This window comes from Pleurodeles waltl, chromosome 1_1 (assembly GCF_031143425.1).
Source record: "Pleurodeles waltl isolate 20211129_DDA chromosome 1_1, aPleWal1.hap1.20221129, whole genome shotgun sequence".
Classification (NCBI taxonomy): Eukaryota; Metazoa; Chordata; class Amphibia; order Caudata; family Salamandridae; genus Pleurodeles; species Pleurodeles waltl.
The window spans coordinates 56485925-56511083 of NC_090436.1; the positions used below are offsets into that span (position 1 = coordinate 56485925).

The following is a 25159-nucleotide window of genomic DNA, read 5'->3' on the forward strand; positions in this document are numbered from 1 at the left end:
TCGCAACAGTTAGGTTTTAATCTCGCTCTGACTGCCAAGGTGCTGGGAGCATTGCGGTTGTCCAGATGGAGGCAGTCCAAGAGTAAGGGGTCAGTGTGGCAGAGAATCACACATCTTTTCTGCCCCTAGCCTTTGATCTGGGACCATTATGAGATTTGCTTGGGCAGGGTTGATCGAGGTGGAGGGCTATGCTTGTCTAGCCTGGGAGAATGATGGCTTCTCAAATGGTTGGTAAAAAAGTGTTGTAGACTGAATATGAGACAACCCGCTGGCTTTTAAGCTTTTTATGATCAAGTTAATTTGGTTTGTAGGTAGAATGGCTGAAAGGATGTTGGATGCTGGCAGACGTGGTAGGACCATTACACAGACTGCCATGAGCTTGGTTACAGGAAAAACGAAGACCATGATTTTTTGAAAAGTGTGAGTTGGTACAAGGCTGTTCACACTACTTAGCCTATATGAGTGTTGAGGGTGAAGTCTATATCCCAAATTAGCGGTTGGCTCCTTTGTAGATTACTCCTAATATTGGCTTTGAAGGGAACTGTTCTCTGAAAATAGAAGGTAGGCGGAGAAAACTCTTTTATTTGGCTGAGCAGGTGGGACAGTCTCTGGACCCAACTCACCCATGGATCTTTTACATTTAAAGTTGTTTTGGCACATCCAGGACTCAGTGCCTTTGAAAGAACTTGTGTTTATTGGTATGACACATAGGTAAGTTTGTTTTCATATTCATTTATGTTGTGGGTGTTGGGACTAGCATGGCAAATGGTAAGGGTTTGTGGTCAGATCACATGACTTGGGTTGAAGTGAAGGTGTTGTGTTGACATCTAATTCCTCTTTGAAGAAAGTATCAGGACATTGGACTGGACTTGTAAGACTGAAGCTGGAATCAGGAATTCTATGTCAAAGAGAATTGCGTCATCTACTGAAGTATACTGATGATATAGCAGATAGGAGGATATAGCAGCTAGCACAGTTTAGTAAACAAGGTGGGAAACAAATGAATGATTGGATGGCATTAGCCAGGCCAGGGGATGGTTTCATAGGTGTTTCATAGGTGTTTCTTGATAGAAAGCGCGATGAGGGTGTTTTGCTTCATGGCTACCCCTAGCACTCGCCTACTTTGTCTACTGTGCAGTCAAGGATTCATGGTACATTAAGGGTGTACTAAACTGTCGCCTTGGGGCACCACCACTAGAGGGCTCCAGTTGCAAATGGGGGCCTCAGAAGTGACCATGTTGCTAATGGGGAGCTAAAGCATCGCAGTTCTCAAAACTGGGCAAATTTGTTTTTCAAGAATGTCCGGTTAAGGTTGGCCACAGAAAACCCTTTGTAGGATCCCACTGAGAGGCCCAAATGTTGAAACAGTATGTTAATACTGCACCTGAAAAATACTGTACACCGTGGTTTCGCAATTTGGGGTTGCAATATGAGTACAGTGTTCTATTTTCACAGTGAAATCAAAATGTCAAGCATCCTTGGACTTAAGCCTTTTGCTTAAATAAAAACAGAGCACAACAATCTATCTGTAGTATTGGGAATGACTACCCAAACCTTAAATTGTCATTCTCAGCTGCACTTTTCCTAGTGCATGTTTTCATTTCTTGTTCTTCTTCACTGGGAACAGGAGTTCTCCATTTGTTCAGTAGCATGTGCCTCATTTGTTCCCTATGTTGACACAATTTTTCCCAGCCTGGGGACATAACTGCTCTGGGACGGAACAAGCATGGCGCATTTTACACTACAGAGTTTACCACTGAAAGCTGGGAAAAGCTATTTATATTAGTCCTTCTAAAGTACCTCAAATTGCTCAGGCAGGCTAGAAAAACTACCAGAAGCGCTGAGGCTGTTCAATGAAGTGTTCACTTTACAGCCTTTAGCAAACACTGCGTTATCTTCAGTGGTGCTGATCGCTTTCGTAAAGTATGTAGTATCCCCTGCAAAAGATAGGGGGCAGATTGAACTGAAAATATTCCATCACATTAAAGCGAAGAAGGTACATCATTTTTTATGCGCCTTGTTTGTCCCATTCCACTCAACAATATATAAAAAAATATCACTAATGATGCAATTAAAGAATCCATACTTCACCTTCACTCCAGGATCTCGACTCGTTCCAAAGTGCGCAACTATCAGGTCCACAGCGGTGTTAATCGCTTTCACCAGACCTGGAGGATAAACAGACTTTTTAGAATTTCAATAGAATTGGAATGTCTTCTGCGCTCTCTAAAATGCACCAGGTCATTCTTGGGTACATCGCTGGTAAGGGCGCTTTCGATAGATGGGGTTTCTTTCCACTTTACTCTGTCCTAACTGGGGCTAAATCCTCTCATTCATCTCTTCAGGAGTTCCACACACATATAGACAGCCCACTCTAATGCTCTAGTTATAGCACTTCAGCTATCTATCAGTCACTTTTGTGTTGGAAATTCTCAGATTATTGCATCTTTCTCTTTCTTGTGTTTTCTCAATTAAGCCATTTCTAAGTGTCTGCCTTTGGTTCAAACCCTCACTCTTAGGTTTTGATAAAACCAAAATCATCTTCTTCTCTGCTCCTTCCTTTCATGTTCTTCCTGCATGATTATCTATCTCATGCCCACTTATTTCTCTTTCACTATCTGCCTCTCACTGCAGGACCCACGAGCCTGTGTTTCCTTCTCTAGCCAAACTACTTACTTCTGTCTTCCCCGTATTGTCGTCCCAGCACTGAAGCGTCCACAAAGTTTCCACAAAATCCAAGCATGCAAGATCCTGATCTCATCATCAATTTCCCTTCTCTTTCTCTTTAAACCCATTCTCTTGCACCACTACAGTCCACCTTTCACCCTTCCATCTATCTTTTTAATGGTTTGGCACATAACGCGTCCTCTTGCTTTTGTCTGTCAACTTCCATTTCATCCGGGCCTCCTTTTCCACCTTCTCTATATTACTTTTCAATGTATATGTACTACTTCTATCTTCTCTTGTCTAAGTTTAACTCCCAAGCAGGAACCTCCAGTCCAGCTTACTTGTTTATCCCCTTCGCCAGATGCTCACTCTCACTTCTGTTCCTTCTCTGCTGCCCCCTAAGAGTCCCTTAAGTATTAACACGCTCTAGCTCTCTGCTGCCTCTCTCACCCTATCTTGCACTTCCATTGCTTTTTCCTAAAAGTACATCTTTTCGCACTTAAGTATTTAGATGTTTCCATTTTACTTTGTCTGTTCGTTTTGCTTCCTCTGTTTTCAGGTATATGACTTGTCACTCAGTATATTAGTGGTTTAGATGTTAAATAAACAGTTTTAAATGAAAGTCTTTAGGAGCATGTTCCCATGGCTGGCCGTTCATAACATCTTAATAAAATTTCAGCGTGTGTGAATAATGGAGATTTCTCTGTGAATATGTTATTCCGCCTGAATTTTCTGCTAATTGAAAAAAAGCTTTATGCAATGAATAAAATGATCAAAACAGAAGGAGAGACAGGAAGAAAAGTCATGTAGCGGGGACCAGCCATGAAGACTCAAAGAACTAGCCCCCTGATGGACAAACACAGAGCAGACACCATGGTTAAAAGAGGTCACCTCTACATTTAATCTGAACAGATCAGAAAACAATGCAGCTCCCTGAAATATTCACCCATTTAGTTTAAAATCTGGTATACTGTACATAAAAGAATGGGTTTGTTGATTTGTGCTATACCACATAACCATTTTAAAGATGTTGTCCATAGACACACACTAATTTCTGGCATATGGGCAATATATATCATAAATTTTAAAGAACACTTGGGCATGCTTATTTGTGTGGGCAAATAATTTAGGTACCTTTCAGCATTTTATTGCTTTACATTTGATTAAATGTGATTTGCGCCTTCTGCATGCATTTCTCAATTTCATTCTCATTCGGTGATCTCAAAGAAATATTCATGCACCGGCTGCAATGTAAATCTGGTCTTTTGGGAGTGATTGTTTAAACAGGGCAAACATACAACTTTACCTTTCTTCTGTACCAAGTCGATGGAGACAGATTCCGTGGTGCTGTCGGGCGACAGGCAGAACTCAGCCGGAGGCTTCTCTGCCACTGAGAAGTAATCGGGGAAGAAGTCACTGTAGTTAATCTGGAGGTGTCTCACAGAGTGCCCTGTAGGAGCCAGTAAGATGCAGACATCAGGATGGTATTATCATTTCAGGTATCAAGGCGGCTGAAGATTATCATCAGTTGATGCACATGGCACAAAAGGATAGGCAATGCAACTGACAACTTGTGTTATGCAGTTGACAAAATCAAACAGTTTCTACAGCGTCGGTCAATGAATAAATTCTGTCATGCAAAAATGATTGCATTGCATTAACAATCATGGTGAGACAGTGTGTGATCTGAAGCTTTGGTTCTAAGACATAGCTTTAACTTTTTTTTTCCATAATCATTAAAAAAAGAACCTCTGAAATTCATTAACTCTTCTTCAAAAATTATCCTGTCCATCTTATGCTATAGAAAATCATCAAACAGAATATGACTTAACCGCTTTTAGGTTACCGTTCACAACTGTAGGCAGGGTGTTTTAGAATGAAACCAGGAATTATGTTTTATGATGTTTATATAGGATAACATACGTATATTATTCTTTAAAAAGCTAATCAGTCTCATATGCTGAAAAACTCTGCAGAGTTATTTGTTTTGTAAAAGAAATGGCAAAATATGGTTCCTGGAAATTATGACTAAAATTAGTTCATTACGGATATGGCTAAAGTTACTTGATGATAGTGATGCCTAAGGCCAGCTGATGATGAGATTGATAAATTTAGTTGATTATGGAGGAGATGGATGTTAGTTGATCATGAGATGGGTAAAGTTAGTGATCATGAAGTTGTGAAGGCGCAGATGGCTAAAGTTAGGTCATCACGGAGATGCCTTAACATAGTTGATCATAAAGATGACTAAGCTAAGTCGATGATGAAAATGCCTAAAATTAGTTCATCATGGAAATGGCTAAGATAATATTATGGAGAGTTCTAATGCTAGTTAACCAAGAAGATAGCTAAAGATGGCTAAAGTTAGCTAAAGTCACAACAATTATTTGCTCATGAAGATGCCTATCATTAGTTTAAAATGGAGATAGTTAAAATAAGTTGATCAAGTAATTATAGTATTAGCTTGACAAGGGGTAACTTAGAAAATAATTTCTGACTTCCCCGGTGTAGGTTGCAATCATGTATGCAAGAATAGGGAGCAGAATGCTTTAGATATTACTGAGGGTAGTTAAAGAGAGACCTACTCCACTCCTTTGTTCAAAATCGTCCCTTCAGTCTCTAACTCCATGATCTGAGTCATCAAACCTTCATCCGCACACAATAAGCAGCTTTGAGGTCCTTATCCATTCATGCACACTGTGGTGCAATTTTCTGACATTTTCCTTTTTGCCTGCGGACGCTTCCCTTGCTATCTAGAGCTATGGCTTAGTAGATTAGGAGTCCTCACAATACAAAAAAGCAAGGAAATAAATCAAATGAATAAACGTTTAGCTTGCCAACTAGTGGGACGATATGTTGCCTCGAAAGACAAAAAAAGTTGTTATGTTTAAAGCAAGTGAATAGTGACAGTACAGCCTGGACGCTAAAGGTGTTGGGTGTGTTCAGGTGAAGGCAGCCGGAGCACTTATGAAGGCTTTTTGAATAAGCGGTGACAAGAATTCATATTTTCAATGGTTACTGGAGACTTTGCAGCAGACTCGAATGCCAATAAGGTAGGAGTGCACCAGATAGGACGACCCAAATATTCTGTGAGGACATTCAGCCAGACATCTCTTCTTAATTTGTGAAGAATCAGTCAAAAGTATCTTTTTGCTTCACCTAAGGACATTGTGGTGCATAAGAAAGTGAAAGCTGGATGTTCATTTCCAGGAAAGCGGTAGTCCGGGCCTTAGTCACCACAAGGCTGGACTACTGCAATGTGTTGTATTTGGGTGTGTCTCAAGGCAGATTGGCTAAATTCCAGAGAGTACAAAAAGTGGAGACGCACCTCTTGTTAAACATCCCTAGATGGGCTCATATTGGGATAGCTCTTAGTAGGTTACACTGGCTCCGCATAAAAAAGAGAGTTCACTTTAATGCGATGTGCTTTTCTCCCAGAATCTTAAATAGGAGAGGCCCCCACTATTTGTGCTCCTTGGTAAAATGATATGTTCCGAATCGAGATCTTAGATCCGCCCGAACCTCTTGAGTAGACATCCCCAAGAGAACAAGAGCACGTCTGTAAGCATGCTCCTTTGGAATCTGCAGCCTAAATTCCAGAACTCCCTGCCTACTGACCTAAGACAGGAAATTTCTGAGGCTATCTTTTGCAAGAAACTTAAGACTTGCTTTTTTAGGCACTCATATAGGTTTTTCTCTGGTCTAGATTCTGGAGGTGGCTGCTGTTTCTGTCCCATCGTGGGGCTCTCTGTGTTTTGGGTAAACATGCGCTTGATAGATTATTTTATTAATATTATTTATTATTTCGTATTACAGAAAAGATTAAGTATTTTAATATGGTACGAATTGCAGAGTATTTAGGCAAAAAAGAGTAATATGTATAAATAAACAAGTGTATACCTGTAAAAGGTAATTTCACATAATCTCACATGTTTTATTGCATAGTAAGGAAAGGTGGTGGATCAAAGAAAAAAGGTGAAAGGTAGGTATCTGACCTATGCCTTGTATATAATCTAACACACACAGAGACTTTCTTTTTAAATTACATCAGATTGAAATTTAAGATTAAACGTAAGAGATTTGAACATTAACATGTGACCTTGAAGGGAAATAATTAGTGGCTTGGAGTCTGATTGCTGTTTATATTGTGTGAAGCTGCATGCTGCTCTGTACTGGGGACAATGTTTTAAGACAACAATCTTAAGTGATGTAGAAATTAATCTGAACAGCAATGTCTCCATACTTGCCAAACTGGGTAAGTTCTAAAACCAAATCATTGAGCATAAATAGAGCAAATGGATTTGGAGAGTCCTGGGAACTGAAATGGTAGTGAGTGAATAAGCAGCATCTCTTTTTTATCTCACTAAGGAGGATTGATTTGATGTTGGGATCTGCATGGACAAGGCAACAAGTCACCTGTGCATCGTGCCAGTTGACAGGCATTAAAGTTTGAACAGAGCCCCAGAATAGTAAATGTTACAACAATTTGCAAATCATTGCCTCTTTGATGCATTATCTGCAAACATTTCTCATACATATTCATTATCTGTATCTTGAAACCCTGACTGAATTTTTGTACTCAGTGAATTGACAGGTACAGCCCCAAGATAGATGACCTGATCAGAGGTAGGAATAAAATGCCTTCATGAATGTAATGTAGTCAGGATGAGATGAAAATTGTGAAGGAACACCTGAGGGTCATTTATGAAGACTTCTTATATAAAGTCTTCTCAAAGTTTTAAATGATTTGTATCTTGGTATAACATGACTTCATCCCAAAGCAGATAGTATCAGAACCACAAATCTAGAAACCTCTTTTCATGTAAATAACCTGTTTTCAATTTGATTCTAACAATCCGTGTGTAGAAACAGCACACCAGGGATGATGTTTTATCGATAGGGCAATGGTGCTAGTATCTCAAAGACCTCATTGAATGATAAGCAGATGGGAATGTTTTTTGGAAGGATGTTTGTCAGGGTTCAAAATATCAATGGTGCCTAATCTGAGAGAACGCGCCTTAAAAATTGAAAGGTCACCATGACAGATTCTTTCAAAAGAGTATACAGGTGTAGAAGGCATCTTGGAATATACTATTTTTAACCTATTTTCAACATATAACAACTATTTTTGTTAGCTCTCTAAACTGATGATAAAAAAGCCTTATTTAAAAACTGCATTTCAATTTATTGCTATGCCATTAAAATTTAAGAGTGACTGACATCAGAGGTAAACAACCAAGTCCTTGATACTTATATCCCAACTACTTCGAGGTTTAGAGAGAAATGTGGTGGTTTGTCAAAGGGATCCTTTGTGCGTTTTGGTTCTGAACTAACTTTCCAGTAGGGTACCCATTTTTTAAAGCACCATTTCATTGACACAAATATAGAAACAGAGGATATTAAGCTGCCATGCACAAATAGACTGTAATACCTAAGGGCCATTCACAAAGTGAATTAAGTAATAAAAACGGACCAAAATACATTTCAAGTCCACCAGAGCTGCATCAATTAATATATTGCTAAGTTAGAAAATGGGTTCCCCATATGCATCACAATATTGAAGTGCAGAACCTACCTTAAGGTTACCTAGAAAGAAAATAGGTGTTTAGAGGTAGGAAATTGTAAAGACACAAAAACATAACTGATAGATGTATTGGCTCAAAAATGCGTAAAAAGTGCGCACTCAGTTACTATGAAGAATATATTTCCTACTATGCCAAACATGGCTAATACAGCTGTCATTGCAGGTGGTTCAGTAGTCTACCATGCACATTGCGCAATAAGTGCATTACAGTGTTGACTGTAAAAACCTAACTATGCAACACAAAGTTCTGGTCACATCATACATTAGAAGGACTGTAAGCAAGAGGTTAAGCTATTACGTTGATAAGCAATTAGGTTAACACAGCCTATTTATAAACGCTTAGCTGGGTGAGGCATGCCAGCAAAAAAGCAAGGGTTAAATAGCTAGCGAGCAAGCAAGGCTTAAGGTGGATTGCGGGCTCATGAGCAAGGAAATAGGTGTTCTTAGCATTGGAGAGGAGATGGCTTTTTTGCACGTGGGCCACAAAAGTTAGATGGAACCAGAACTCATTAGTACAGAGGGTCAAGTCCATGGTCATGTGTGAAAAAGTTTTTAGTGAGAAGGGTTCTTCAGTATAAGATCTACCAAATTAGAGACAGAGGCTTACATGCACTTTGGAACACAGGTGTTACTCATCATAAAAAGTCTGACGACAGCTGAAAAGTGGAGATTCTGATTGCGCAGAAAGACCATTTTATGAAAGAATTAAGATAATTAACCAACTTCATGGTGTAGAAGCCCAATTACCTTGATCAATCTCATCAGTGAGATTTATCAGAAACTCAGACCATGCCCGAGATACCAGCAATTACTGAAAGTTGGATAATACTCTTCAGTGAGAAGATGGCCTATTCATTTGATGAACAAACTCATGTGAGAGATGCGCATTTCCGTCCTTTGAAGAACATGCTCCTCAGTGAAGTGACAGCGTTCCAGTGTTCAGAAGAATATGCTCAATTGTATACAGACTGCCTCAATCACTCAACAAAACGATTGCCAGGAAAACTGACTAAATCATTCATTACAAGAACAGGCTGTTAGTTCACAGCTCAATCAAGCTCAGTGAGGAAGAACCAAGTCTTCAACAAAATGACTTGGTTCACTCCATTACAAAATTAAACTAACCAGAACTTGTGCATTCAGCAGATGAGCAAGCACACTTGTTAGATTGGTTAGTTTAGCCATTGGAAGAACACGTTCATCAGTAGGATGGCCTAATTCAAACATTAGGATGAGATGATTAACTTGCTGATTAATTCACTAGAAGACAAAACATCAGCGGATGGCCGGTCACAGTTATCATCATCAGCTCATTTTTTAGGTTGCTGAGCTCATCAATGACGTCACCCACCTCATTCATGAGAATAATAAACGCATGAGGGAGATAACCAATCAGATGCTTTAGCAAAGGCCATGCTCATTCATGAGAACATACTCATCTGTGATATGTGATTGTCAAGGCTTCACCAATTTGGTCAGCCGGAAATATCCCCATCACAGAAAATGGGCATTTCTAGGACATTTACACTTTTGTATTCCCCGGACACGATATGCTCATCAAAAGCTTTACTTTTGCAAAATAATTTTGATGTTATTTTCATTGGTGGTTTGCCATATGGTTTCATAACTAATGGTTTCATTTTGTAGCCTTTGCATCCACAAACAGTGTTTATTTTTTCAAGTAAACAATATGAATGTAAAATTGCACCCATGATACACTGCAAATCAGGATCAGCATTTTACTTTACTAGAGCTCTCAAAAAAGTCGTGAATTGGTCCCTTATTTGTAGGATGACAACTACAGTTATTAATGCTAAAGTCATCTTAGTTCATATTGGTACAATGAGACGTTAACCCCAGTCTTTAATCAGACCTGTCTTTTAGACAAATTAGGCACATTTGCTTTGTTAATTATCCACCAGGCTTGAACATGTTCAAGTCCTTATCTGGAGAGTTGGCTGTGCTCAGTTGTGAAATATCTAACGGTGTTAGTGAGATGTTGTCTGGCAAAATTTGTTAACGATGAGTTGGGTAGCCTTGGACCTGACCCATTTCCTTTCCCCCTTCATATTCTGTGAGCCCTGAAGCATGCACAAAAGTTACTTCATTGCACTGGACCTCAATTTCCAAGCCTGTAAAATTGAAATACGAAGAAACTGTCTAAATGCAGCACATAAATGAGCAATCGTTCATGGCGATGAGCAAATTGATCATACATACGAGGGTTTGAAAGCCCAAGTTCACATTTAAGATGGCTAAAATAATCTGTAAGAAGATAAAGCAGCTCGCGTTAAGGGCCTAGATAAACAGTGAGAAAGGCCACCTGATAATGAAGAGGGCTACGGTGATCATCAGGAAACCAACACTGCTCAGAGAAGAGATCCTGAAGCTGAGCAAGAAGACCAAGGTCATCAAAGTGTAGCCTGGGCCAGCAGTAAGATGTGAGATACCTAAGGGAATCATTGGCAAGATTCAATTCATAGTGTTTTGGCAAGTTGACTAAGCTCACCAGAGGGAGGTCTGCATTATTTATCAGCAGGCAAACATTGTCAGAAAGACAATGTTTAAAAAATAAATTAAAAGTGATGTAAATTTATTTGAAGGGTGAGATCATAGAAAGATTCCACAGTTTATTATGGAAAGTGATACATTATTCAGTGCCAATGACATGATCTTCAGATAGATGACCCACTAATGAGTGATGCAGGTAAATTAATATATAGAAAGGTGGGATCACTGAAAGGATGGACAAGCCCATTATAGGGCCAGGTCAGTCTCTGGGAAACATATGACTAACAGTGAGCTGGCCAAGCATATTGTTACTTGGCCTGGATCATCAGCACCAATGCCCATTTTGTTAGCTAGATCATCATATTCATCTTCCCTTATATCTTGCTGGGCTATAATTAGAGGATAGACACATCGTCAGAATGTAGAGTGATTATAAGGGGATATGATTTGCTACTATGGAAGGAGAGCTGGAACATTGAAAAAACCCATTTGACCTGTATTTCTTCTGTTATAGCTTTCAAGCACTGTGGTCTGGCCAAAAACAGATTCTGACAATTTGAAACTGTTATTATTACACAGATTTTATTTGCTACTTATTCATCATGAATTCATACATATGTCATTTTCAAAATGTCAGAATCTGTTTTTGGTCAAACCACAGTGCTTGAAAGCTGTAATAGAGTCGAGTCGAGGTCGAGTGGGATGTTATGTGTTTTTTTATGTTTTCAGTTTACCCCTGATCCCAGACCTAAAATTAACAAGGTAGGGGGAACCCAGTTTCTATGTAAGGAGAGCTGGAACACACAGCTTCTGGACCAAGATTCAACTCTTGGGCCCTCTAAAGCAGGGCCAGTTAATTCTGATTAAAACTGATTCAAGTGTTAGTGGCCTAACAGGTCAGGAAAAAAAATACAAGAGTCGGCAAGTCTGTTTCTTGTGTGTTGTTCTCCTATCATTCAATCCCGGTTATTTCCCCCATCCAAAATTACCAGGACTGCTAGTCATGGTAATTCCGTGGGGAGTGAGGTTTCCAGGTGTAACCGCGTCTACTCATAATGAGCGTTTTATTGTTTACTGGATGCTCCATCTTGCTTTAAGGGAACATTTGTAAACAATGAATCAAAGATTGCAATTCAGAAAAAACAAATGAAGCGACTATGCAGTATAAGGAGTATCACTTTCTCAGGATGGAGTCAGTGTGAGATAGACGGGAGCCACAGGCCATAATGAGACTCGTTGGATGGAGAGGCCTCCTACATTAGAGAAATGGTAGGCTGCTTAGTTAGGAAGAGGGCACCTGACTAAGGAGCAAGGGCTGGTTAGTGGAGAGGCTAGTTAGTGAAGAGGCAGGTCTTGTTCATGAGGAAGAAGAGCTTGTTAGTAGCAGTGACTGGTTCATAAGGAGTTGTGGCTTTTTAGTGAGGAGGCAGAACTTGTTAGCAAGGGAATTAACCTTCTTGGCAAGGAGGATGGAGCAGACGGTGAGCTATTGGGGCATACTAGGAAGAAGACAAAGCTCGTCTGTGAGCAGATTGGCCTTGATAATGAGTAGCAGGGACTTCAATCCCATCAGACAGGGCTTGTAAGTGAGAAGTTGGGAATAGACTGATCTTGATAATGAGTAGCCAGGACTTCGTTCCCATCAGATAGGGCTTGTAAGTGAGAAGGTGGGACTTGTTTGTAAGGAGATGCCAATTGTTAGTAAGGAACTGGAGATTGCTAGTAAGAAGGAATGCCAGCCCCTGAGGGAGGTGTTGCTGATGTGTGACTTGTCTGCCAGGAGATTGGACTTGCCAGTGGAGAGTTGAGACTTGTTCATAAGGAGATGGTGCTCACTAGTTATGGGATCTCTTGCCTCTGAGACAAGCCTGACAAAGACAACAGCAGTCAACATAAATTGGTGGTGTTTAGGCATGCAAACAGCATTTATTAACATAGATATGAGATGTTATCATTATTGTGCATTGTTAGTGTGAGGTGTAATCTCCATGGCATTAAGGTAAGTCTTGCAAAATACCAGAGAAAGCATTGGCAGCCCTTTAGCATCACTGGAAGCAAATGGGAGCAAAGGCCTAAAGAGTCAGCAGGCATGTAGGAATGCTTTAAGGCAAATGCACGTTAGAAGGAAGGCAGGGAGCGCACAAGACAGCAGACACACGTAAGCGATAAGGCAGAAACTGTTTGCCCACCGTTCAGCCGGGAGTGAATGTTAGAGGCATTGAGGCTGCCAGGGAAGTCAAAGATAAGGCTCCTCTTGTTTGTTCTAGGCTCCTGCTGCAGTTTCCTGTCCAGACTGCCCGCCAACCCTGCTAACCCCGAAACGCGTTCCAAGCCCAGAGGGTTCCTTCGCCTGTACTCCCGCCATTTTAAGGCCTGCGGGGAAAGGTGGTTTGCTAGCATATTTCACGACAGGACAGATATCAGACAGTTGCACATGAGGATGGGGGATACACAGGAAGAGACAGAGAAAGAGATAAAAAGGTTTCATTAATGTTTGGACAGATGCACAGAGCAGAGTAAACACATGGCTTTCTCAGCAATAGTTCTAATTACAGTATGGTTTCATGAAAGTTGTGTGGTTGTATCCTTTCTGTGTTTTACTGCTGGTACCCACTGGTGGCTGCCACGTTTGAAGGCAGGGGTAGATTTGTCAATGTGTTACATTGTGCGTCAACAAAACCCTGTGTTTGTGGGCCTGGTTCTAGACACCTAAAGTTGCATGCAATTTTATTCACAGATATCCACCCCAACTCTGGTTATTACAGTTGTCATTACCCAGCATTCATTGATCCACAGGATCGAATGTCAATGACACAAACATAGGTCTCCACTACTTCTTGATTTCTTTTCTTCACCATCATATTTCTTATAGTCAGTATCTCAAAAGAGCTAAGGAAGGTCACTTTCTTTTATGAACAATTATTCCTTTAACTCTTATCCTGTGTTTTATACATCTGTTTTACACATCAAATTTACTTATCACTCCCACTACTTCCGGTCCTGTCCATTCCTCTTATCTTTCTGCAAAATACTTTTCTACTTCTTACATCTCCAAAAGTGACTAGATTCCTACCTCTCTTTTTCGTCTCCGCTACTTATTTCTTCTCTCTCTCTCTCCCCCTCTAATGTTGTCCCACTTGTCCTGCTGAGTCACTGTCATCACAACTTTTGTCCTGATTTTGTCTCATTCTCTGAATCTGAAGTTGCTGTTTCATGTCTTGGGCTAACCCGGATTCCTTTTTTCTGCTGAAAGCCTTGCTGCTTATCTTATTAGGATGGGCCATGCTTTACTTTCATATCTCCTTACTGCTTTCTTTAACTTTTCTATATATTCAGCTATCTTTTCAACTTCATTTAAATCAGATGCTATATTTCCTTTAGTTAAAAAAAATCTTATTTGGGTCTTCACTTCTTTCTAAATACCAGCCTGTTTCTCTGCAACCCAGTTTAGCTAATATTCTAGAAAACTTCCCCAGTCTTGGTCTGCGTTCCGTCCAGGTCATTCTACAGATACAGCATTTCCTGCAGTATCTAAATTCATTTTTCAGTCTCGTCATGAAAAACCATCTTCTACAAAAGTACTCTTGGGCCTTTCTGCTGCTTTTGACACAGTGGATCATGTTTCTTGCTTTCCTCCTATCTGGCAGGTAAATTTTCTGAACCTTATAAAGGTTTGTTTTTGACTATGGTATTACTTTCCAGAAACAAATGTCTCTGGGCCTCTTGTACACATCATTTTCAGTTGTACAATATAAGGTCTATAGAGAGAATCCAATTTTTTCTCAGCTATCAAATGCCTTAGTCATAGTTTATCTGGTCTCTTTTTAGATAGGTGTTGTTCACCGTCTGTGGGTATTCCAGAGGACACTTCACTTCTCTCGCAGTTAGTTTACTTCTCCTTTTTTCATACTCTGGACTTAGACTTTCTGCTCAAGCTGCTATCTATTTATTTAAACTGTGCTGGTTACCTTTTGTTTCTTATTTTCAATTTATTTACTCGAGTATTGTTTTTGCATGTGTTAAGGGTCTTGCTATTGTTCACCTCTGTGGTTTACTTCACTATTAGTGTTGCTTCCTGCTTTAGGTTTTTTGTGTTGTTGGAACCAAAACTCTGATACGAGTTGCCAGTTTCAGTGAGATTCTCTAAGACTGACTGTGTTACAAACATGCCTGAAGGATCAGCTCTTTAATTTGGCTTTACCTAGAAGGTGGCCCTCTTGTGTAGTTGCTGCCTTGCTTTCCTTTCACAATATCTCTAAAGATGCTCGTTCTGCTTTTCAACAATACATTAGATAAAAACACTGTTTAAAGTCAAATTAAAACTAAATACGCTCTGGAAGAATCTGTAACCTCCTATAATTTAATGTCTTGATTTTTCTTATTACAGATCACTCTTTTATTATGAGCTACACATGCCTCTTTGTGCTGCCAGTCCTTGTTAGTGAACACAGTGAGTTGCATTTTTTCTGTGTGAGAAGCTGACGAATGTGATCTATGCCTTCTTGAACCATCATGTCTAGATGAAGAACAATTACCCCCTGTAAGACTCTCAGAAATACTGAGACTGCTTTCTAAGCCTTACAATACTGATTAATGTGTTGAGCTTCAACCATACCATTTGTGTGACGTGGCGCTGTGCTGTTTTCTTCGGCTTTTTTTCCACTGTCTGCTCCACTGTCCCTTCCTGATTCGGGATGGCTGCCCTGTGTGCTCACGGTCCGTCCTACTGTTGACATCACTGGAAGTGGGCTGGAGCGGAGGACATACTTTGAGGCCTGCGAGGTCCGCTCGCTTGCTACGTCCTTCTTGGGGACCACCTGAGGCATTTGTTTTTCACAGGGGCCTTCAGCTTTTCTCTGTTGAGTGGTTTGTGCAACACCTGGAAGGGTGACCCCCCTTGCAGGAGAGGCCCTTGTAGAAAGAAGGTTTGCAGACATAGGGCATGACCGGCTTCTGGGAGGGTGGAATTCCTGTGTTCTTTCAGGTGACGGAGAGCCAGAGGAGGAGTCCATACTCTCAAAGAAGGGGACATTGTCCCGCAAAGGCGAGTAGCTTCCCAGGGGGGATGGCCGTGTGGTTTCTGGAACTGACTTTTTGGTGCTGCACTCACCAATGGAAGTAAGACCATCTGTCGATCGTTTGGACACGGTGCACTGAGTCTGTGCGGGACCTGTCCCAGCTATAGAGTAGCCCACTGAGGTGGCCGACGTCGAGGACTGTGATTCGGAGGAGTTCTGTGTGCTGGCAGCTCGGTGGCTGGAGAGACTGTAGAGCTGGGACAGGCTGGAAGCAAAGTGGCTGTGCAGAGGGTGCACCTTGGGCATCTGCTTGAAGTGGTGCTGGAACACGAAGGGCTGAATGGGCAGAGAGGTTGGGCGCTGGTCCTTGGTGTAGCGGAAGACGGACTTGTTGTCCGCTACAACTCCTGTGTGAAAGACAGACAAGAAGGCAGATATGAAACATAGGGATTAAGACAACACAAAACTGTACTGTGTACAAGGAGGTACAAAACTGTATTGTGTACAAAGGGGTAAGACTGGATTGTGAAACGTGTTACTCCAGAGTGAAGGGTGGTCATGGACTCCAAGAGAGAGAAAACTGTAGTCTTCAAACTTGTTCATGCCAGGCACCCCATTCTAACCACTCATGTAAAATAGTTTGCTCTTGGCACCCCAGAATTTCATAATATTTTCTCAAAATGATTGTGTAAAATTGATAAATATTAGTGGCACGCTCGAACATTGCAGTCTTTGTTGAGGGTATTTCCTCTAAACAACTGGTCTAAAAAGTGATATTCATTGAAGGTTTGAGTTTATCACAATAAATATACATCGCAGCAGGGAAAATAGCAAGCTTGCCCAATGCTTCAAATGAGATGGGATTGTTGGGAGAGTGTAGGAGGCTGGACTGGCTTGTAGTGAGTACCAAGGGGTACTTGCACCTTGCACCAGGCCCAGTTATCCCTTATTAGTGTATAGGGTGTCTAGCAGCTTAGGCTGATAGATAATGGTAGCTTAGCAGAGCAGCTTAGGCTGAACTAGGAGACGTGTGAAGCTACTACAGTACCACTTAGTGTCATATGCACAATATCATAAGAAAACACAATACACAGTTATACTAAAAATAAAGGTACTTTATTTTTATGACAATATGCCAAAGTATCTTAGAGTGTACCCTCAGTGAGAGGATAGGAAATATACACAAGATATATATACACAATAGCAAAAATATGCAGTATAGTCTTAGAAAACAGTGCAAACAATGTATAGTTACAATAGGATGCAATGGGGAAACATAGGGATAGGGGCAACACAAACCATATACTCCAAAAGTGGAATGCGAACCACGAAGGGACCCCAAACCTATGTGACCTTGTAGAGGGTCGCTGGGACTATTAGAAAATAGTGAGAGTTAGAAAAATAACCCTCCCCAAGACCCTGAAAAGTGAGTGCAAAGTGCACTAAAGTTCCCCTAAGGACAAAGTAGTCGTGTTAGAGGAATAATGCAGGAAAGACACAAACCAAGCAATGCAACAACTGTGGATTTCCAATCTAGGGTACCTGTGGAACAAGGGGACCAAGTCCAAAAGTCACAAGCAAGTCGGAGATGGGCAGATGCCCAGGAAATGCCAGCTGCGGATGCACAGAAGCTTCTACAGGACAGAAGAAGCTGAGGTTTCTGCAGGAACGAAAAGGGCTAGAGACTTCCCCTTTGGTGGAAGGATCCCTCTCGCTGTGGAGAGTCGTGCAGAAGTGTTTTCCCGCCGAAAGAATGCCAACAAGCCTTGCTAGCTGCAAATCGTGCGTTTGGCGTTTTTGGATGCTGCTGGGGCCCAGGAGGGACCAGGAGGTCGCAAATTGGACCTGAAGAGAGAGGGGACGTCGAGCAAGACAAAGAGCCCTCACTGAAGCAGGTAGCACCCGGAGAAGTGCCAGAAACAGGCACTACGAGGATGCGTGAAACGGTGCTCGCCGAAGTTGCACAAAGGAGTCCCACGTCGCCGGAGACCAACTTAGAAAGTCGTGCAATGCAGGTTAGAGTGCCGTGGACCCAGGCTTGGCTGTGCACAAAGGATTTCCGCCGGAAGTGCACAGGGGCCGGAGTAGCTGCAAAGTCGCGGTTCCCAGCAATGCAGCCCAGCGAGGTGAGGCAAGGACTTACCTCCACCAAACTTGGACTGAAGAGTCACTGGACTGTGGGGGTCACTTGGACAGAGTCGCTGGATTCGAGGGACCTCGCTCGTCGTGCTGAGAGGAGACCCAAGGGACCGGTAATGCAGCTTTTTGGTGCCTGCGGTTGCAGGGGGAAGATTCCGTCGACCCACGGGAGATTTCTTCGGAGCTTCTGGTGCAGAGAGGAGGCAGGCTACCCCCACAGCATGCACAAGCAGGAAAACAGTCGAGAAGGCGGCAGGATCAGCGTTACAGAGTTGCAGTAGTCGTCTTTGCTACTATGTTGCAGGTTTGCAGGCTTCCAGCGCGGTCAGCAGTCGATTCCTTATCAGAAGGTGAAGAGAGAGATGCAGAGGAACTCGGCTGAGCTCATGCATTCGTTATCTGAAGTTCCTAAATAGCCAGAAAAGAGGGTTTGGCTACCTAGGAGAGAGGATAGGCTAGCAACACCTGAAGGAGCCTATCACAAGGAGTCTCTGACGTCACCTGGTGGCACTGGCCACTCAGAGCAGTCCAGTGTGCCAGCAGCACCTCTGTTTCCAAGATGGCAGAGGTCTGGAGCACACTGGAGGAGCTCTGGACACCTCCCAGGGGAGGTGCAGGTCAGGGGAGTGGTCACTCCCCTTTCCTTTGTCCAGTTTCGCGCCAGAGCAGGGGCTAAGCGGTCCCTGAACCGGTGTAGACTGGCTTATGCAGAATTGGGCACATCTGTGCCCAAGAAAGCATTTCCAGAGGCTGGGGGAGGCTACTCCTCCCCTGCCTTCACACCATTTTCCAAAGGGAGAGGGTGTCACACCCTCTCTCAGAGGAAGTTCTTTGTTCTGCCATCCTGGGCCAGGCCTGGCTGGACCCCAGGAGGGCAGCTGCCTGTCTGAGGGGTTGGCAGCAGCAGCAGCTGCAGTGAAACCCCAGGAAGGGCAGTTTGGCAGTACCAGGGTCTGGGCTACAGACCACTGGGATCATGGGATTGTGCCAACTATGCCAGGATGGCATAGAGGGGGCAATTCCATGATCATAGACATGTTACATGGCCATATTCGGAGTTACCATTGTGAAGCTACAGATAGGTAGTGACCTATATGTAGTGCACGCGTGTAATGGTGTCCCCGCACTCACAAAGTTCAGGGAATTGGCTCTGAACAATGTGGGGGCACCTTGGCTAGTGCCAGGGTGCCCTCACACTAAGTAACTTTGCACCTAACCTTTACCAGGTAAAGGTTAGACATATAGGTGACTTATAAGTTACTTAAGTGCAGTGTAAAATGGCTGTGAAATAACGTGGACGTTATTTCACTCAGGCTGCAGTGGCAGGCCTGTGTAAGAATTGTCAGAGCTCCCTATGGGTGGCAAAAGAAATGCTGCAGCCCATAGGGATCTCCTGGAACCCCAATACCCTGGGTACCTCAGTACCATATACTAGGGAATTATAAGGGTGTTCCAGTAAGCCAATGTAAATTGGTAAAAATGGTCACTAGCCTGTTAGTGACAATTTGGAAAGAAATGAGAGAGCATAACCACTGAGGTTCTGGTTAGCAGAGCCTCAGTGAGACAGTTAGTCACTACACAGGTAACACATTCAGGCACACTTATGAGCACTGGGGCCCTGGGTTACCAGGGTCCCAGTGACACATACAACTAAAACAACATATATACAGTGAAAAATGGGGGTAACATGCCAGGCAAGATGGTACTTTCCTACAGAGAGGAGTCCAAAACTATCTTTTGCATTGATATTTCATACAATAAATCGAGTATAGGAAAAACAAAAAAATATATTGTAAGGCAATGAGCCAGAAGGTCTAAAGGATTCTGGGGGTCTAGTGGTATATATTGGCAACAGTGATTTTTCTAAACATTCATTGTCTTTTTTAATTTCTCCTTTAATTTCCACCCGCAAACCTAATTAACATTTCAAACTTTGCAATAGGGTTTATTTTTCCCTTTGAAATACATATTTTGCATATACCTGAGTAAAGTGTTCCTGGTTTTCAAAGACACCAGTGTAGCGACTACGAAAGATTCAGTCCTTGTCCTTACCCCAGTCATGCACCTCCCTGCACATCCCTTTGGGCTGTCCAAGAGGAGGGTGTCCCCTGTTTGGAGACCACTGCCTTAATGTGAGACCTCTAATACTGCCTTTGACAAGGACTGGGTTTCCTGTCCCTGATGGGGATTAAAAAGACACTGCTCCATTTTTTCCTTTATAAGTTCTTTATTGCCATCAAGGTATATAGATCCAAACCTGGCAGATGATAGTCAGCAACTGCTCACTGCCTTACAATCTCACCACATTCCCCATTCCAATTCTATGTCCTGTTGCTAAGCCAGTCGCTAGGATTCTCAGTGTTCTCATACACCATAATACAACATACCTCCCTTCCTATAATAACAAAACTATATACAAGAACTACACAGTAACACCAAAAAAAAATCTTCTTTACACAAACTCAGTATAAACATTACCTGATGTATTACACACTAATACCATTGTTACTTCATGTACTTCCTCTGTGTAATAATCTCTCAGATAACTTAGTTTTCTAACCACTCTCTCTCCATTCTTCATCCGCACCACATCCTTCTCTTCACTCCTTCTGTTGTTTCAATAACTATCCTCTTTCCGCTCTTGCATTTCCAAATCATTACATTTCACCACATTTTTCATATTCCATATCCATCCATCATCCAATTCCACACTGTATCTCCTTACCCTGATTACCTGCTTGGGCATAGACCATTTGGATAAACCCTTTCTGGTCCCTCCCCACAATCTGGTTCGCACCCAATCCCCAACCGCAAACTTACACTCCTTCACCTAACTCATCACTCCATCATAATTTCCTTGCATCTTCTCAACCCGACTTAACAACTTCCTTTCATCTACCTCTCCTTTACTTGCTTTTCCCAATCAACCTGGTACAGCTTTGGTACATGGTTATCTTCCTTTTAATAACATAAAGGGTGTCTCCATCGTAATGGAATGTGGAGTAGTGCGATAACTCCACAATAAATTCTTAATCTCCCGCTTCCAATCTAACCCATTTTGAAGTGACAATTGTATATTCTCACCCAACACCCTGTTTAACCTTTCCACTAATCCATTTTCCCTAGGATGTGCTACAGCTGTCTTAATGTGCTTTACACCACAGCATACTGAATAATCTTCAAATTCACTAGAGGTAAATTGAGGATTATTATAAATCACCACATCTTCAGGATAACCCTCTCTTCTCCATATTTCTTCACAGAACTCTATAATCATACTAGACTTGATTTCCTTCACCACGCTGACCTTTGGCCATTTGGAATGATAGTCCATCATGACAATAGCATAGTTTTTTCCATGTTCACCAAATTCAAACGGACCACACACATCCATACCCACCTTCTGCCATGGTTTGCATGGAAACGGCATAGGAACAACAGTAGTTCTCTCACTAACATGTATCTTGTCACTACAAGCTCAACACAGACAATTCCTCACATACCTTTCCACATCATGATCCATACCTTGCCACCAGAAATCTTCCCTTGCCTTCCTCTTCATACCTGACATACCCCCATATCCCTCAAGGAGAATTTCCAACACATTCTCTCTTAACTTATACGGCAAAATCAACTTCCCCTCTCCTCAAGAGACCGTCCTGCTCAGATAGTTCCGACCATACATTCTTACAATTAGTAACCATTCTGGCATTCTCTCCCAACTTCGACCAATGATTGTCCAAACTCTTCTTTAACATCTGCACCTCCACATCCTCACCCACTGCCGTCTTCCACACATCTTCAAGTATAGCTTTAGTTTTCATATCTTGCCTGTCCGCCACCAACCAATCCTCGTCCTCATTTTCATCAGTTCCTTATATTCGTAATCTTGACAATTGGCATTCACATTTGCTGCACCCAGTACATACTTCACTGTAAAACTATACTTTTGCAGTCTATATATCCATTTAGCAATTCTTGAAGATCCTCAACTGGCACCTTTCGTGGTAAAAATATCAACTAAAGGTTTATGGTCTGTTCACAACTCAATTTTTCTTCCCCACACATAATTCTTAAAATACTGAATTCCACACCAACAAGTAAGTGCTTCCTTTTCTCCTGCAAAGTAAGTCGCCTCAACTCCCTTCAAAGTTCTCGAAGCAAATGCTATAACCTGCTCTTTCCCTTTATCCACTTGCATCAAAACAGCTCCCAAACCATACATACTAGCATCGGTAGATAACATAGTATGATTTTGCGTTACAAAAGATTTCAGCTCAACAGCATTAACAATACTTCTTTTGAGATTTTCAAACGCTTGTTGACAATCCTCTAACCATACATACTTCTGAATTAGCACATGCAACGGTTGTGCCATATCAGTAAAATTCTTTACAAATTTGGTATAATATTCTGCCAAACCCAGAAATGATCTTAACTGGTCTTTATCAACTGGACTTGGTGCTTTTTCAATTGCCTCCATCAAATTAAATTTCGGTTTTATACCACCCCCTGATATAGCATGATCTAAATACTCAACAATCTGGCATACAAATTTACATTTATTCACTCTGTCATGTTCATCCTTACTTCCTGCCCACACCAAAACATCATCCTGAAAAAACCTTACGTTCTCCACCTCACCTAACAAACTTTACATAACTCTTTGAAACACTGCCGAAGCAGATGCAAGACTGAATGGCATGTGTATAAAATCTAAATGCATCTTCAGGCGTGATAAAAGACGTAAGATGTTTTGACTCTGGATGTAACATAATCTGATAGTATGCACTATCAAGAGTTGAATCCACTTTTCCACCTTTAATTCCAGCTAAAAACTCATTTATATTAGATATGGGATGTCTTTCTATCCATATATTGTCATTAAGGTCTCTTAAATCCACACACATCCTGATCTTGCCTATAGGCTTTCAAGCTAAAACCACCGAACTTAACCATTTCAACGACTCAATCCTCACTATCACACCCATCTCCAACAATTTTGACAATTCTGCTTTTAGCGCTTCCCTCAACACTACTGGTGCATTCCTTACTGTGTGCACCTTTGGTCTAGCACCTTGTAGTGATGATAGTAGAATGTTCATAGGAGCGGGTGGAGTGGAATCCTCGACACGGAGTTTACGAGGGTATTGGAATGTAGGTGTGGAATTCAAGGGAAGGCCCACAATGGTTATCCTGTTTCCTCCATACCTCACTAGTTCTACTTTGGATATGGATAAATCATTTTGTCCTAGTTCCTACCACGTCTCCTATTAATGAGCGTATATGGAGAACATGAATCCGCCCACATACGTATCAATGTACCATTTATACTCACAACACATTTTGGAGGCTATATTGATCGTTGTCTAACATAAAAATATCATTCTCCCGTATCCCATCCTCTGTAGTGACATCATTAAGCATTAACACCTCTATGTGATCACCATCATCATCATCAGATGAAGTATGTTCTTCCTTCTGAACACAATTTCGTAACAAATTCACACTTTTTTTTGCTTAGCACTTTCTTTTGATTGCACACTTTAGAGAAATGTCCCATTCTGTCACATTTCAAACACTTGGCATTCAGAGCAGGGCAATTCACTGAAGATGCCAAATGTTTAATGCTCCCACACCTGTAGCACCTTTTCTTTATATCTCCATTGCTGTTGCCTCTGTTGTAATATTTTATTTTGTCAATGGGTTGCCCAGACATGTCAAGTGCATCTTTTCTTTCTAGCTCCTTAACGTATAATGACGTATTTTCCATACATTTTGAAACTACTATTGCTTCATCAAAAGACGGATCTTTCAAACTTAACTTCTCTTGGATTCTTATATTTTTAGTACAATTTATCAATTGATCTCTAATTATTTCCTCATGTAATTCTCAGAATTTACATGTGTTTGCTAAAGTCTACAGCGCACGGACATATTGATCAATAGACTCATGAGGGGCTTGTGTTCTTGAAAAAAAACTAATGACTTTCTACAACAATACTACTTTTGCTACTGTAATGATTCTCTAACGCTCCCATTGCTTTGGTATATACATCTTCATCCGCCTCTTCATCCGATCCACCATCACCATTCATAATAACACTCACAAGCACCAATGTCTTCAAAACTTTCCTGCCTTCTACGCCTAAATTGTGCTTTAACAAAGCCTGTTCTCTTTTAGCTGTAAAAATAGCCCCGCCCAAAGCCTCCAAATAAGTTTCAAATGCCTTGTGCCAATCTTCCCAAGGCATACTTGGTTCCCCAGGCACTGCCAAAAATGTGGGTGGAGGTGCTATAGATTGCAATATGTTATCTTATAGAATTTCTATATATTTATAAAACAACAAATCAAAATAACAGAAGTAGTCACCGTACTCCAAGTAGTCACATTTGTTGACAAAATTCCTTTCGTTTGTTGGTCCACTATCAAGCACACAAGTGTGCCTATCACAATAGCAAGAGCAATACATGTTTCCCAGAGATTTTATTTTCTTTTTAATTCAGAGAAACACCAAAAATGTTCCTTGAAGCTTTGCCACACAACTTCTTTATGTTGGAAACAAAGAATAAATGCTCCGTGTAAAGTCGCTATGAATCGGATCGCCGATTCAAACAAACAGTCCGCTTTCTAATTGTGATTGCTCTTGTTTTCCTGATGCTCTACAAACGACACTTCTCTTCACAGGAGATCCCGCTCACATCCATGACGTCAGCCGACACTTGCTGCACGGCTCGAGAATGTCACATGCACTCGCTTCAAAAGACAACATGCGAGTCAAGAACATCGTTAAGAATAAACGGTTCCTCAAACTTAGCACGATCTAAGTGCTTTGTTAATGTTTGTACAATTTCCTTTTTTTAATATCTTTTCTCCCCCCCCCCCTTTTTCCCTTTTTTTTCCTCCGATTCCTTGCTGACTGTAACGGCTGCCCAAACAAAAAAAACGACTGCAGCTTCACACGGGAAACACAGTTCTCACCCCCTCGTACAGCAGACCATAGGTGTTCTAAACTGTACCTCCTTTCTACACTCGGTTTCTTCCTGAACCTGAATACACCTCTGTGCACTGCCAACACCCCTATCACCTCTACAAGCCGCTTGAGGTGTTTAAAAGACTCGGTCAGTGCCTCCACACGAGTTTCTGCACCACCGCTTCAAAGTATTGCCATGGTTGGTTCAAATAGATGGTTATACCATCCTCATCGCCACTTGAAAAAGACACTGCTCCATTTTTTCC

The 25159-nt window shown here is 41.6% G+C and overlaps 1 protein-coding gene across 10 annotated transcripts in view; it reads right to left on the minus strand.

Annotated features, from left to right (window-relative positions):
- RUSC2 (RUN and SH3 domain containing 2) overlaps positions 1-25159 on the minus strand; it is a 193204-nt gene that overhangs the window by 23923 nt on the left and 144122 nt on the right. For 8 of the 10 annotated variants that reach the window (XM_069212323.1, XM_069212391.1, XM_069212224.1 and 5 more), the window contains 4 exons: positions 15378-16187; positions 12952-13155; positions 3974-4117; positions 2092-2168 (listed from right to left, as the gene is read on the minus strand). In XM_069212323.1, coding sequence (XP_069068424.1) covers positions 2092-2168; positions 3974-4117; positions 12952-13155; positions 15378-16187 — 1235 coding nt within the window. The remainder of the gene's footprint in view (positions 1-2091; positions 2169-3973; positions 4118-12951; positions 13156-15377; positions 16188-25159) is intronic. The other 2 variants (XM_069212399.1, XM_069212408.1) reach the window with 1 other exon arrangement.